The 16,133-nt window shown below is 38.1% G+C and overlaps 1 protein-coding gene across 5 annotated transcripts in view; it reads right to left on the bottom strand.

The window, feature by feature from the left end:
• The window catches only part of ap1b1 (adaptor related protein complex 1 subunit beta 1), a 29,996-nt gene extending 15,095 nt beyond the window's left edge, over window positions 1-14,901 (bottom strand). The window contains exons 1-19 of one of the 5 annotated variants that reach the window (XM_008418639.3): window positions 14,787-14,901; window positions 12,729-12,789; window positions 10,398-10,503; window positions 10,183-10,318; window positions 9,373-9,618; window positions 9,099-9,289; window positions 8,751-8,972; window positions 8,525-8,645; window positions 8,053-8,148; window positions 7,567-7,682; window positions 5,526-5,691; window positions 4,736-4,834; window positions 3,901-4,160; window positions 2,944-3,151; window positions 2,743-2,763; window positions 1,730-1,816; window positions 520-549; window positions 295-432; window positions 72-217 (exon numbers count right to left, since the gene is read on the bottom strand). In XM_008418639.3, coding sequence (XP_008416861.1) covers window positions 72-217; window positions 295-432; window positions 520-549; window positions 1,730-1,816; window positions 2,743-2,763; window positions 2,944-3,151; window positions 3,901-4,160; window positions 4,736-4,834; window positions 5,526-5,691; window positions 7,567-7,682; window positions 8,053-8,148; window positions 8,525-8,645; window positions 8,751-8,972; window positions 9,099-9,289; window positions 9,373-9,618; window positions 10,183-10,318; window positions 10,398-10,503; window positions 12,729-12,765 — 2,426 coding nt within the window. In that variant the 5' untranslated portion in view covers window positions 12,766-12,789; window positions 14,787-14,901. Of the gene's footprint in view, window positions 1-71; window positions 218-294; window positions 433-519; window positions 550-1,729; window positions 1,817-2,742; window positions 2,764-2,943; window positions 3,152-3,900; window positions 4,161-4,735; window positions 4,835-5,525; window positions 5,692-7,566; window positions 7,683-8,052; window positions 8,149-8,524; window positions 8,646-8,750; window positions 8,973-9,098; window positions 9,290-9,372; window positions 9,619-10,182; window positions 10,319-10,397; window positions 10,504-12,728; window positions 12,790-14,508; window positions 14,694-14,786 lie in introns of those variants that run through there. The other 4 variants (XM_008418637.3, XM_008418638.3, XM_008418640.3 and 1 more) reach the window with 4 other exon arrangements.
• Between the last annotated feature and the right edge of the window lie 1,232 nt (window positions 14,902-16,133).

Below are 16,133 nucleotides of genomic sequence, written 5' to 3'. Positions count from 1 at the left end.
AGAGGAAGAAATTTTACAAAATTCAACTCGTGACAGAAATTTAAACAAATAAAAGATAAATTCGACCCCACCTGTTCCTGTTAAACTGGATGGCAAAGTCAGTCATGACACTCATTGCTTTATTAGTGAGAGTCATCTCCATCTGGATGACACCGGCACGGCGGGCAAAAGTGCCAGATATTTCAAGCCCTTTGCCCTTCGTGGCTGGGAGCCAAACCTGTGGACAAAGTGATGAATTGTTAGGGCTCCATGATTATGCAAGCAGTGAATTTTAATCCTAGAGTACAAACTTACCGTTTTTGGTGGGCTGTAGGCGCCCATGGGCATACCGACGCCACCTCCAAGATCAAACAGGTCATCCAGTCCGCCGCTAACAGGAGCGCTGAATGAGGCTGCCGGCGCAGCTGAAGGAGCACCAAAACCAGCCCCCATCTAAGGGTCGTAAAACATATGGTACCGTCAGTGTTACCCCGTAGGAGACCATTAAACCTCAAAAGACCTTTAATAAAAAGGACTTACGCCCAAACTTCCTCCAAGGTCTCCTCCAAGCTGAGAGTGAGAAGTGGGCACAAAAGGAATGTTAAAAACTATACAATGAACAAAAAACACTAGATAACACCCTAAAAGGATTGAAGAGGGTGAGGGAGGAGTGAAAGGAGCTAGAAAATGTCTGTGTGATTAATGGTAGCTATAGGGTTTAAACTATTACTGAACCTTGCAAAAATATTCTGTTTTATTGGAATTTTAAGGGAAGTAGTCGCAGCTATTCACAAAGTAATCATAATTGTGAAGTGGAACAAAAACAGTACATGGATTCCAATCTGTTTTACCAATATAAATTACCGTATTTTCCGCACTATAAAACCTAAAAACCTTCGTCGGGTCAATCAGTGTTGCTTCCTAAGTGGACAGTTTGATTTCACAGAAGTTTGATTTACTTGGAGTTATATTGTGTTGTTTAAGTGTTCCCTTTATTTTTTTGAGCAGTATATATATATATATATATATATATATATATATATATATATAATCAGCAACTTTTGCTCTGAAACCTCAAAATAAAAGCCAGTGAAACCAATTGCAATGAGAAGCCACCTGATTAGTAAATATTATCTATGGCATCTTTAGAGGAGCAACAGAGAGGTGAGCAAATTTTTCTACAGAGCAACTATTAGTCATGCACTATAAGTCATACACCTCATTGAGCCGGCATTTATTAAAAAGCAGCAAGAAGAAACTAACTAAACATAAAATTAAGATCAGGAACAGATTTCCTTCCATTTCACAATTTGGAACTACTTTGTGTATACCTATTATTTCTCAATAAGATGCATTTAAGTCTGTGATTTTTATGTGACAAAATATTAGAATGTTCAAGGATACGAATACATTTGCAAGGCACAGTAAAAAAATAAAATAAAATAAAGGAGAAGTACATAGAGACAAAGGACGTGTATGCTTTACCCCTACTTGGGACAAATAAGTGAAATTCGACAGGTTTTACTGAAATGCATCTCAAAGTGAAGGCTGAAGACAGACTGAACAAAACCTTCATGATTTGTGATTCAGTAAAGTCCCACCTTCATTGAATGGGACAACCAACAGTGCAACAACAAGTGCAAACAGGAAGCCATTACTGCTGGGGATGCTACGGAGAAGAAATAGTGGAACAGTAAGGGTCTATATAGGCTGCTGGCCTTTACTGGCCCGGGTGGTCCACTGGACCCACCTCAGTGGGGCTGTAATCTGGGGGCGACGGGGACTGATGCGGGATCTGAGGTGACTGAGGAGTGTCCGTCCGCCTGGGAATGGGCGGCTGATTGAAAGACGAAACACATTGCAGAGCCAAAAAATGAGATGAGAGATGGCCTCAAAGACTTAACATCAAGCTAACTGCACAAGTCAAAACGATATGAGATGATGAATGAATGAAAACATCAAGGCAGGTGCGTGGAAACTAGGTAAGCAGGGGTTAAAGAGCCCATATTATGCTTTTTTTGTACTTTTCCTGCAAGGTAAAAATTCCATTAATCAAACAGCTGTACTGACTTTCCACTTCTGAGCTTTTTCAATAAATGTAGCATAATGTAAAACTTTAACCTGGCTGGAGTTCATCCATAAACTCTGAAGATTTCAAAGTAAAGTGCTTCTCTACTTTATTTGACTGGTGTAAAAATCTGTTTGAATAGTCCACTAAATGACATTACACAAAGAGTACAGGTTGTGTCTTTTCAATCAGTTCAGTTGGGAAAGATTTCAGTGATGGGACAAGAGTGTGTAATGATAATTATTACTAATCTTTATTAAAACTTTAAGCCTCTGTTTTTAACAACAGCTGTGTTGATGTCTTTCTTCCACTTATTTAGATTTGCAGGAGAGTACAAGCAGAAATATTTAACAAAAACTGTTTTCTCCGAGGCAGAGAGAAGTATAAACAGTTTAACATTTGCAAACATTTCTTGAGTGAACACAGCTTGTCAAGTATTACAACTCTGCTCGGAAAATTGCTACATCAACAACATTCTTTAGCACTGGTTTTAATGGGTTGGCTGATGAGCAGACTGGCTTTAGAGTGAAGCTTTTAAAAGACAAAGGGACAAAGAGCGCAACATCTACCTGAGGTCCCTGTTATAAAGGTCCCGAAAGAAATAATCCCCCTAAGCACGAAATGGGCTCTTTAAGACTTTTTTTTTAAATGGTTTTATATGACTGATAAATATCGTGCCCTTTCTCTGTAGTTACCGGCTCAGACTCATCCCCCATCTGCAGGTGCAGCATTGAACAAAGAACAGAAGAACAGATAAGAAAAAAAGTAAAAGAAAAGAAAGAACAAAATGAAAAAATAGAAAAGAAAATGTTCCATAATTTAGCCCCAGTGACATTAAGCTTATAAATGAACTAAACCTGACAGACGGACTCTAGCAGCGGTCTTCTGAAACGTACCAGGCTGTCCAGTCCCCCTCCAAGGAGGTCCATGGCACCCAGCTGCATGCCAGAAGTGGCTGGGGGTGGAGGTCCAGTGGTGGCAGGGGGTGTCAGATCAAGATTGAGGAGGTCGCCCAGGAGGTCACCCTGGGACGGTATGACCGCAGGCGGTGCGTCAGAAACTCCAGCTGCAGAGCCTGTGTCTGGGCTCTCAACAGTCTCTCCACTAGAAAGAGGTAAAACAAGTTCAAAGTGACAGGATGAACTAAACAAGCTCAGCGGTTTCTTAATTAAAATGTGTCATTACTAATAAGTGCTACACATGCACTCACCACAGAGATGAATGCCACTTTATTTGGGGCTTTGAGGACACATCTGAACTTTTACGTTTCCAGTGTGGAATTATAAACAAATACTTTTAAATAAGCTACCATCAAAACTCTGATTGAATGAGCTCTTTTTTAATTTTTAATTAAAGTCAGAAATCGTAGACCTCGTTTAAACTGATTGGTGCATGTTCGGAAACAAGTCTTCTAAGAACAGTTCACAAATCTGTAGTTGAATTAAATTCAAAGACCTTGGGGATGGATTTCAAGATTGCCGTTTCAAAAGGAGGGTAGATGGTCAGGTAGGCTCATTGTGAATCGAGTCTGACTAAAACTGGAGAGCAAATTGGTCAAGATGTTCAGAAACAACCCAGGAACTGAAAAGAACTGAAACCTGATGAGAAGTCAGTCACAATCTCCACAGTAAAGCGAGTTTCATAATCAAGAGATTGATTTAATGCATCAGTAAAAGCCTCAAAATGGTGACATTCATGCTCACAGTGAGTGTTTGTATATTTATCACATGCAAAGCATCTTCAGTACAAAAAAAGTATTTCCTTTTTAACCCAAGGTAAAAAAAAAAAAAAAAAAAAACTACATCCATTTAGAAAAGCCTGTTAAAACATAAAGGGTTCAAGATGTAACTCACGATCCAGCACTGCCTGGGAGTCTCTTGTGCTGAACCCCGCGGCTGCCCTCCACAAAGGCACTGGGAGGCTTGTGGTAGACAGAAGCCAGAGTCCCAATGTGGCAGATTAGCTCCTCTAGCAAGGTCGGCTCAATCAGATCCGTCTCTTCGGAGATCAGAGGTTTCTCAGCCAGAACCACCTCCTTGGCAGCCACAGGGTCCGTGGAGAGCAGACGCCAGTAGATGTAGCCTCTGTCCCTGAGGTCTGGGTTATCAGAGTCCTGCAGACAGACATGGAGGAATGACACTAAATAGCCATGGAGTATGTAGAATAAATAGTTTAGACTCTCTGTTCCTGATGTGGGACTAAGGTCTGAGAATTAACAGTATTAAAACTGAGTAAGAAAGGCTAAAGGGTTTATAAATTTATCAGGATCAGAATCAGTCTGAGTCAAAAAGTGAGAGTACAAAAGCATGTTTGCTTCTCTTGCGTCACCTATCCTTTTATCCAAATTAAAAAGAGGAAGACAGAGGGTTGGAAGGCAGCTGGGCAAAGGCATAAGCCAGTTATGAGTATCAAGGTATACCAAGGTTTTAAAAAAAGTATACAGTTTCATCAATATTTTCCATCATCATTCCTACAGTTTAAAGTCCTGCTAGTGAGATGTCGGAAGTGCTAGAGTCACAATTATCAAAAATTTTAATTCACTATAGCAGCAAAAAAGGTAACTTACACTCCTTTTTAAATTCTATCCCAAACATGACTATGCAAAGTTAAACGGGACGCCCATGTGTAGAAACAACTCAAGTACAGAATGGAAAAATGTTAGATAATTTATTATGGTTTTATTCTCACCTGTGTGGCCAGGCTGAGGACCTGCTGCACGAGCTCCTGGGTCTCTGTGGGTTTCTTCAGGAACAGTTTGACTATTGCAGTCAGTAACTGCAGCTGCACCTAAAAGGGTCACAGTGAACACAAGTTACAGCTGTGCATTTAAACGTTTTAAAATGGATTCCCTAAATCTGTAATGCAGTGGATTTAAAGAAACAACTGTTTTCTGAACCTCGATATACAAACCAAATATACAAAGCTTCAGTCTTTAAGTTTGTTTTTGTGGTTTTAAATATATTCAATATAATAAGGGAATCTTTTCTCCAGGTTATGAAACATGGTAAAAAAAAAAATTTTTTTTAAATCCCTCTGGCCAGCAAAAAAAATCTTTTATAGGCAATAACATGATAATCCTTCACTTATTCAGGCGCAACAACCTTTTACAGCTCTACACCTCCCACTATGAGCTGCATCTTTAATAATTTCAGAATTGAAAAACCACACAATCGTCGTATCCCACAGTGAACCACACGAGCGTGAAAAGAGAGGCTTTTTGACTAAATGTGTCCAGAGTGAGGGTCTGCCTTTGATTTGAATGCTGCCTGGTGAAGATCGACTGCCAAATTAAAACCTGGTCTCTTAAGCTCATCTATGCCAATGCCTCCTACGTGTTGCAATATAAAAGCTGCATTAATAATTTTTGTGCAGAAAATATACACTCTTCTCTGCCAGCACTGATTAGAAATCATTGAAGCACAATCAGATGTTTTTCATTTCTCAAATAACAACAAACCCGGCAGCTTACTAAACACACCTGAGTGCTTTCATCATGGAAGCCCTCCAAAAAGCTTTCGAGCAGCTCATCAGCGTTGTCGATGCGCTCAGCGTACTCTCCCACAATCCAGATCATGGCAGCACGCGCCTCCGGTTCATCCAAGGAATCAAGGTTCTCACACAGAGTGGCAATCACGCTCTCATACCTGCAAGGAGTTACACCAAATAACATTAATTTCAATAAAACATAATAAATCAGCAATGAAAAAAAAAAAGGGCTAAACAAATTGCAAATGTCTCCAATTCAATTTAAACTCAACCTGGTAACATTTGCCAAAACTAAAAGGTAGGAAACTAAAAGATTGAGTTGTTGTTAGGGCACACCAAAGTAGTGAAATAAGGTCCCAACTTATTACCTATTTTACATCAAACAGCACTTTAGCGTGGCTTTTTTTTTTTTCAGAAGCCTGACAAATGAAAATATATTTTTGCACGCATTTAGGCAACGGATTCAATCCTTTTATTCAAAATGTGCAACCATAATTCCCTCTGAAGTGCTTCAGGTTGTTCTGATCTGCATAAAATTTGCAGCAATTAATACTCCCATTTGCATAATGGTTTTACTACAAGCTATGCTGAGGCACAAATGTTTAATTAATGGGAAAGAGCAAACTTTGACTAGCTGGTGACTCATTTGGCTCAAAGCGTGAACCATGCCGAGCTGGTAGGCTTTGCAAAGCTGCTCCCTTCAAGGCTCACGACTCCGGGGTGATGGTGTACTGCTGAGTGGGCGAGCTTCCTGTCTGCCACATGAATCCCGTCCACAGCAGAAGTCACACTGCTGCCAAATTAGCCTGACCTTTGACCATGTGGAATCACAGCAAGTTGTCAAAGAGAATCTAAGGAGGCCCCTAAGTCCTTCCTTAAAATCTCTAACGCTTATCAGGCAAACATTTATAAAACAAGATATATATACAAAAATGTTTCCCTTTAATCACATGAAAATTTTCACTAATGTTTAATTTTGTATTTTATTTTTAAGCATGGAAAAAAAGAAGAGAAAAACAAACAGATTCTGAATTGGAGTGATTTTTAGCTTGAACCTGACAAAAACCACTAGCTCCAATCTGTCATTTAACCTAATTGCTAAAACCTGGTGTGAAGCACAACACTCTTCAGTGTGGAAGCCGTTAATGAGGGCAAAAAATTTTCCACATCAGTGAAGTGTTGAAAAGGCTTTAACAGCCAAAATAAAAGCTAAATACAGTATAGAAAAGTTGTTTTCTTGTATCTGGATTTTAACACATTGACAGCTTTTCGTGGAAATCTCAGGTTTAAGATAGCAGAGAAACTTTAGCAATACTCAGAGATACTGATTACAGTTAAACATTCTAACTTTTCTAGCAGCTGCCCCCTTTCTCAACACACACGCGCACACCATGACATAATCTTAGCTCTGGCTAGAACAGAAATAAGTTTGAAAGAAACTGATCCGAAATCAATATTATTTTTGGCAAATATCTAATGATAAAAGTTGACAATTATTGTCAACTTCAGGTAGTTGTTTGATGAGATGACAAAAGTGTCAGCTATCTTCAATAAAACTTTTTTTTTTTTCAATCAAAATCAAAACCAAAATTAGAAATCTATTTCCAAAAATGGCAATCAGAATTTAAGCACTTTTAACCATGAAAATGTCATATTAAGATTTTTGTATTTTCGGCTCAGTGATTAATGGAATAGGTATTTTGTCCGCTTGTATACAAACCAGACAAAACAAAGTAATGACTGTCTATTCAAAGTAACATTATGAAGTCTTTATTAATTACAGCAATGCAGAAAATATAACATTCAATAGTTTAAACCATCAACAGCACTCTCTAAAGAGTAACTTTATTGAAATAACTACAAGCACTGATGTCATGTTTAACGGCAAATATCCTCCAAATTTTTACGCAAATCAGCAGCTTTGTAGGAATTATTTACTAAATAAAACTACATAAAATAGTGAAATTACATATCTTCTGGAAATTTCTGGAGAAAAGGTCAATGTTAAGACTGGTGTGTTGGACAAAACGTACTTGTTGGGGTATTTGCGGAAGATGTCCTTGATGACAACTATGGCCTCCTGCACCACATAATTGACCTTGGTCTGTATGAGATCCAGCAGTGTGCTGACGCAGCGCTCTGCTGATTGCTAATAGTGGGAAAAGGAAAAAAAAGCCCAAGAGACGTTAAAAAATAACAGTTTTCAAATATTTAGAAAATATAAACAGAGCTCATTTATAAAACAATGATTTGAGTATTTGTGTTTTCCTGGGCTGAGGAAAACATTATGCAGATGAGAATATTTTTACACATCTGAAATAAAAAGCACAATGAAGTAAAATCATAGTGTTTTTAGTAACAGAGCCACCTTGTGTATAAAGCTGTGCCTTACAAGTGGTCAGATATGATTTGAATTTTATTTGAATGCGAATTGTGCTGTAAGTGCAACAATATGAAGGATTGCTGAAGAGTATTTGACAAACAAAACCTGGCGACGGTGCTCTGTGATTTCCACTAACCTCCACTTTGATGGCACAGCGGCCAATGGCCCTGACCGCTTTACGCACAAAGTCCACATCCACCTCAGTTGCATACTCCTTTAGCTCAGCCAGCACCTAAAGTAAAAAACAGGCACCACATAAACAGGATCTTTACTTTTCATTGGCATCCTTAGATTAAGACCTCAATTAACCTAAATATTATCATAAAACTCATTTATTTCAGTAATTCCAGTTGAAAAGCTACAACTCTGGTTATTTCTGTTCATTCTATGATTTTGACTTAAAGTTAAGGAAACCCCCAAATTCATTTGAAATAAATCAAACTGTGTAACCAGTCTTCATATAAAGTTTCACTTTTCAAACTGCATTACTGACAAAAATCAACTTTTGTTGATATTTTCATTCATCAAGATATATATATATATATATATATATATATATATATATATATATATATATATATATATATCTTGGATGGGTCAACAGTTACCTGGGCAATGTTGGCCTGAGATGCAAGGCGAATCATTATGTCCAGCTTCTCCAGTTTGACATAGATTGGGTCGTTGTACTTGACAAAGAAAACCTTCATTTCATGTTTCAGGATTTCCGGTCTAAAAATACACATTGACCAAAATTTTACCACCAAAAAAGAAAAACATTATTAAACTTTGTCTATTCAAAATTTAGTGCAAAAAATAGCTTTTCTGTCGACGAACCTTCTCTGCACAATGAGGTTGATGTTTCTGAGTGCAACATACTGCAGCTCAGGCTCAGCAGAGAGCAGCGTGACCAGAGGGGGGGCAAGCTTCTTCAGCAGAGTGCCATAATAGTCCAGGTCTTTAGGGAGCATTTCCATGAACTTCATTAAAACTTTAACTGCTGACAACACCACCGCCGAGTTGGCATGAGAGAGCCTCGGGGTGACACGCTCACAGATGCTGGCAGATGATAATGATAATAGGAGGGAAACAAAGAAATTAAATGGAGCCGTTCAGAGACATTTTATAGAAGTGCAGGAAGAGGAAATATGTAGGTGCGAGTCGCTACCAAAATAATAGTCTTACCTTTGGGACTCTCGATCATCCCGAGGTGTGTAATTGGCTAGACAGTCAAGAATAAATATCTGCCCCCACTCTGTGCATTCATTAAGAGCTGTCAGCAACTTGTTTATGGTCTGAGGGTTCAGGTCCAGAAGATTGCTGTTGGGATGAGACTCTGCAATTTCAGACAGAGCCGCCACGGCATTTGCGACAACCTAAAGAGAAAGACAAGGGGTCAAGGGTTGCATCATCAGCAAGACTTGTAAAAATTCAGTCACGCCATCAGAAAGATCCGCACCATGGGGTTGGAGTCTGAAATCAGATCCTTGAGAGTGTCCAAGAAGCCCTGGTCCTCCACTAACTGGGCGTTGATATCGTGCAGCTTTGCAACACACACTGCAGCCGTCTTCCTCACGTAGGGGTCTTCGTCCTTCAGACATTTTCTCAGAGGCTCACAGAGGTACTCGGTGATCTTGTCCACACGAATACAGCCCATGGTTCGAACGGCGAGGGCTCGGATGAGAGGGTTGGGGTCTTCACAGTCCTGGTGGGTGGGTGATTGATAAATGAGAGAGGTTTCCAGAAAACATGCATTCCTTTAGCTTTTTAATCAGACATATAATCAAATTCCTTTTTAATTTTTGTTTAAATTGGAATAGTCAAACAAACTAAGGGGTGCAGTCTTCTTAAATTAGAAGACAGGATGAAAAAGTAAAATGCTTAATGAAAAGCTCTGAATGGCAACACAGAAACTGATCTTTGGAGCTTAAGCTGCCATCAGACGAGTGAAAAAAAAATATCCAAGGGGACAAAGAACTTCAAGGAGCAGTGATGAGTTTTTCCCATAAAATGCGTATAAACAGGTTTAAATTACAGACAATACTACCCACACAGCAATTATGTGCTGCACTAAAGTAATTTGCTACTGTAAAAACCAGTACAATCCTGTTACTAAGAGACAAACTTGTAAAATTATACCTCTCCCTTTTGATTTCCTGATTCCATGCAAATAGTACTTAGAAAAACCACACACACACACAAACTGTAAGTTTGAATTATTTAGCTTGTATTGACGGCATACAAACAGTAATGACAGGCTGAGCCTCACCTTCACAAAGGTGTTAACAGCCATGATAGCCATGTCTGGTTGACTTTTGGCATAGTTCATAAGATAGAGGTAGACCAGCTTTTTCAGCTCCAGGTTGTCGGTCTGCATGCAGTTCACCACATCTGGAAACAGAGCACTGCAGGAGAAATCATCTGTTAGAACACCAATGCCATCACACACTTTGTTCGTTTACGACGTCATTTCTAGCTGCTCACCTGACATCCTTCCCCACTGTCATTGATGCAATGACCTTTTTGACAGCCTCCTTCTTCTTCTCTTTCTTGTCACTGTTCAGCTCCGCCTTGAGCTCAAAAATCTCCCCTAAACAAACAAAGAAACAAAGGCCACCATGTTTCCATTTTAGCGTGCTATGATGCATTAAAAGTGAGCAGAACCAGTCAGTTAGTGGTATCATGTTGTGGAAAATGTTTGAAACAGTTGTCAAAAAACTGTCTTGCTTGCTGCAGGCTGAAAGTACACTTCTACACATTTCCCTCATTCACAGGACAAAGTCAGCCGTTTTAAAATATGTTTGATCACATAAAGCACCGACAGTCATGGAGTGGAAACTGAAGGAGAGCTACTTATCACCCTTATTGAAGTGGTGACGTTTGAAAGCCACACTTTTAAATGAGATGCTGCAAAAAGTGTCAGGAGTAGCTGGACTTCTCCACATCCATAATTAGCAGATCTGGTGCCATTTGCTGTAGGTCGACTAGCTGAAAAAAGAGACTACTTTACTTTTCTTTTGCTTACAAAAAAGACTATTTGTTATTTTTTTGGTTGGAGAAATATTTTTAATTGTGAAAGGCACAGTCTCACAATATGGAAATTGAAAGAACACTTCATCCATCAACGCCATTTTAAAACTACAGCAGGGAAGAAGCCATGAGTGCAATGACTACTAATTATCTGACTTCATGCAGGCCACCAGCTATCTGCTGTAGTTTTAACTAATTAATGAGCTAATATCAGTTCTTTGCAGAGCAGCATGACAGTTAGGTCTATTGTTGTTTTAAAGAAAACCAAGAGGATTGTGTGCTTTTTATTTTAAATATTGTCCGTTAATGTTATGATGGTTTTTTTAAAGGATCTAAAAGGGGAAATTCCAAGCAGTGATGTTCCCTTTTTACTGACATCCTTATTAGTTTATCATAAATTCAAATCAAAACAATTCTGAAAGTAGGATTTATTGTGACTCTCCGTGTTCGATGTGGTTTATTTGTCATCGAATAATCTTATAAATATACAAAGAAGTGCTGTGCTGCTCAAAATGCTTGCAGAGTGTTGAAAACTATGAAAACTGTAAGTGTCCTGTACTCGTGTAGAACGTTATCAGGTCTGAAGACTCTGATGTGCTTTACGTTACAATCAGTCGTTCACATGCTGATGGTGATAAGCTACATTTTAAACCACAGCTACCATGGGGGCAGTCTGATAGAACATAAGAAAATATGTCATAAAAACTGATGGAAGCGTAAAAATAATAAATACACTCCATTATAGTGTGTGATTAAAATGTGTATTTAAAATCCAAAAGTTAAAAGCTGAAATCAATGGGTTACAACATGTTAAAACAGTATAGAAGTGTTGAGAGCAGGTGGGTGTAACAGGCTCTTCTGAACTGGCCTAATTCAAATGTAATATTGCCAATAGTTGAACACTACCTTTTATTTATGTTATCTGTAACCAAGTGATGCGTTACTGGTTATACATGGCTGCCATTCAGTCGGCGCCACCAGGCCCTCTGACCACCACCAGCAGGTAAGGCGGGTGAAGTGTTTTGACTGAGACGGATGGAGCGGTGGGACAAACTCCTGAGCCACTGGCGCCTGAGCAACAATCTTTCATAACATAGGAAATTTAAGAGCTTCATATTTCCTGGCTTTTACACAACAGGGCAGGTAGACATATATTATTTGCACCACACACAACAATAAGAGTGGGAAGTCATTTATTGTGAGAATGTCCATTCACACTCTCATTAAACTTTGTATTTTGTCGGTAGAAACTAAGTCTGCGAGAGGTATGAAGTCATCCTGGGAATATTTTGTTAGGATAAAGTGTTTACAATCATGTGTTTCTTTACACAAAGCAAGTTAATCTATAAACATGTCAATAAAGGGCAATTATGGCCTTAAATTTAATCCTAGGTAATTAGTTTCCTGTTTAATGTAAACTTCTTCTAGATGCTACCAGAATTACTAGACAAGAACTTAAAAAAAAAAAAAGATCCACGCTGTTACATGTCTAGTAAATCTAAAGATTCAGACATTAGTTAGCAATATGCAAACTAATGTTTACCAGGATATTTTATTAATCCCAACACAATCATTTTATTTTCTTTACTTATGTAGAGGCAGAACACAATCTATCATGATATATTTGCATGCTGATAAAAATATATACGTTCTTTCTTTCCGAAAGCAGGAAATTTAACGTCTTTTGACTATAATAATTTGTCTAAAGGAGCCATTTCTCAATATAAATACAGAAAGCAATTAAATACAGGAAGCTATTTATGAACATAAAGTAGGTTATCAGACCTTTCTTGGTAGTAGTGAAGTACTTGGAGTCTGTCATCTTGGATCCAAACTGTCTGTTCTCCTGCAAAAAGCAAATGATGAAACAGAACAAGTGCAGGATTTTCGCCCAAGTGAAATCCTTTAGTACAGCAGCAGGAAACACTAGAAGTGCAAGCAAAGGAAAATAAAAGGATTTCCTCTCTTTCCCTGAATAGATAGTGGCAGATTGGTTAAGAAAACAAGATTTTGCTGAGAAACTAGATCCTGATTATCTTCTTTAGAGAGAAAATGTTGATGTCAGCACAAACAGAGCCAACAGTAGTTTCTTCAGCCAACACTGAGTTCAGGACGGAGAATAAGCATTCCCACTTCATCAAGCTGCCATCAGCAAAAAATACTGGAAAATGCTTTATATTACGATAAAGGATTCAATCTAACATTCTGTTTTTTGTTGTAAGTAAAGTGTCCAAGCATTAAAACTATTAGGACAATGATTATTGCTGACTATTGCAATGACAATACCGATTATGATTAACCAACATTTTCCTCACTGATCGCTTTCATTTATGTCATCATGATATTCCCAACACTTTAGCTTCTTGGTCGCTGTTATCCATAATATGTCCAAACATATTTTGATTCCATGAAGTTGCATGAAGTAATTTTTGACCTATAAAGCTGATCATGGGCAAGCTCCAGTGTCAGTCTAACCTCCTGCAACCTTATGAGCCGTTCTTGATCACTTTGATTCTTCAAAGTTTTTTCCCTAAAATATTGAACCAACTACTATGGCATGTCAAGCAGGCTCCACCCTCAACTCCCTGAGTCTAATGTTAATTCACTCCGTTTTAAATTAATCAAATTGAAACATTTCCCTCTTTTTTTTTTTTTTGCACCCTTACTATGAAGTTGTAATATTTTTAATCCATTGTCATTATCTGTGATACTTATTCTGCACAGTGTTGGAATAACATTTTGGTAATCGTTTTTTGTTTTGAATGTGCTGACCAAATAAAATTGATTTTTAAATTGCCTTTGTTCTCTGAGATGTCAGTCTAATAAATGCTCTTTTATGTGTGAATTAAGACATTTTGCATCGTTCACACTTTATTGATGTTTTGAGACTGATGTAATTTTAAGTTGGTTATCATCTTGAGACCATCCTACCAGGTGTATTGCACCCTTCCTCAGATTTCGTTCCAGGACAGCAAGGAATCAGCAAGGGCAGGAAAACTCAAGTCAAATATATTTATTAAAGTCTTATTTGTACATACTTGAAGCTATGATACTAGTTTATTGACAAATACAACTGCATATCCCTGCAATTGAGTACATACACGTTTTAACACAACATTAAAAAAACTTTACTATCGTCAACTCACGGCAGAAACAAGGTAAAACCCTTAGTTTTGTCTCGCAGGTAGCTGTCAACATCCGACAGGTTGCTAGCTCCGTATTGCACCGCTCGTTCACAAAACTGACGAAGTAGCTAGCTGCTTACACTGCTGTTTAAAATATTATTACTATATATACTGCCCCAAATTGACGCCTTAAGCTTTTGCTGAATCATAAATTAGTAACGCAAATGTACAATACAAGCTAACTTTAACAAATGTAACTTAGCCACATAGAAGTAGAGATGTTCGCTAACTGACTAGCATTAAGCTACGGTGACGTTAGCACAGTGAGCTCGAGTGCATACAGAAACAAACACCAAATATTTAGTTTATGTCAACATAAAGTTAACTAAATACAGCTATACGAGTAAGAAATCAAAGATTCTCTTCGCCCAGTTACTCACGCATAAGTGACTGGCCCATTCCTGCATGTTTGCAGTAGTTCGGGTAGATGAATGAAACTGATGCTAAAGGCTAGCGGAGAGCCTGCTGTCAGTGTCGGCTAGCAGCTCTGACATGACCTTCTAAGTCCGAGCTTAAGGAAGCCTTTCCCGGGATAGTTAAGCTCTTAATCTGTAAGCCTAATACAAACCTCACCCCACGAATTACCGTACCTTCTGGAGTTATAATGAAGCTCCCCACACAACCATTTAAGAAAAAAAAATCTCCACAAACACCTTACCGTTTCAGGCGTAGTAGGAGCTGTGATGGCCTTCGTCTCCTCCCACTTGTTTTACTTCCGTCTTTGCACAAAATACCAACTGTCAAACAACGTCAGCCTTTATTCATTTAGGATTACTTTGTTGTTTACAGTGCTGGGAAACAGCAGTTGAGACAATAGAATAGAATAGAATAGAATAGAATAGAATAGAATAGAATAGAATAGCCGTCTCAAAATGGGGGATATTAAGGTGTACCAGCAGCATGTCAAAGGTAAGGGGAATGCATATTCAGATTGAAAAAAATGTAAGAATAAGCAGTAATGCAGAAAGGGCAAGTTACAACATAAGAAAAAAATTGGTGTATAGTAAATTAGAAAAAGCATACTCAGATTAAAAGATAAAAATGTGCAGCATACTAGAATGAGAAGAGAAAAAACTGTGCAAACAACAAAGATACACGGTCATTTACGTTTCTTAGGAACAGTACAAACACAATTTGAAACAAAAAATATTCTGAGCTAGTAGACAAGGATGTTTTACTTTAATATTTTTGCATGCCTTTCACGTTGTCGTTTTTCTTTATTTGGGTCCTGTGACCTGGCGGGTCTGGTTCTCTTACAGCAGGGGTCCCCAAACTTTTTCCTGTGAGGGCCACATAACTTTTCCCTTCTCTGGTGGGGGGCCGGAGTCAGTTTGTAACAGAAAAAGTGTGACGAATGCAGGAGTGCCAAAATGTAAAAATTTATTGTTTTCCAGAAAGCACAATCAAATAACCCTCTCTGGGTTCTTCACAGAGCAAAAGTCAGGAAATAAATAATAACACTATTAATGAAATAAATAACCAAATAACCCTCTCTGGGTTCTTCACAGAAAAAATCCAGGAAATAACACTATTTATGAAATAAATACCGGTATGTGAAAAAAAAATCTAAATGCTCTCAGGTATTGTTTATGGGGCCAGACCAAATGTGGAGGCGGCCCGAATCCGGCCCGCGGGCCGTAGTTTGGGGACCACAGTCTTATAGTGTCAATGCAAACGAACTTTTTCATCTGTTGCACAAAAAATTATTTACTTATGAGTAGTAATAATATTGATAATAATAACATAACTAAATAATTAATCTTTCACAGAGTTGTTTGTCAAAAATGAACTGTTCAATCTGAAAAGTTTAAAATTATGCTGAAAAATTAATTACAGTCATATAAAAAGCTGAAAATCATTGAGAACCTAATGTCTCTAAGTTTACATTTAAGCCAATGAAGAGGTGTGATGCAAAATGACAAACTGAATCAAAAACAAAAAAATTAGATACTGACATGAAATGTTTAACAATCAATCATTTATAAATGTTAGTAATTGGCTTGTC

This window comes from Poecilia reticulata, chromosome 9 (genome assembly GCF_904066995.2).
Source record: "Poecilia reticulata chromosome 9, P_reticulata-male-v2, whole genome shotgun sequence".
Lineage (NCBI taxonomy): Eukaryota > Metazoa > Chordata > Actinopteri > Cyprinodontiformes > Poeciliidae > Poecilia > Poecilia reticulata.
This window is presented reverse-complemented; position numbering and strand designations above follow the sequence as displayed.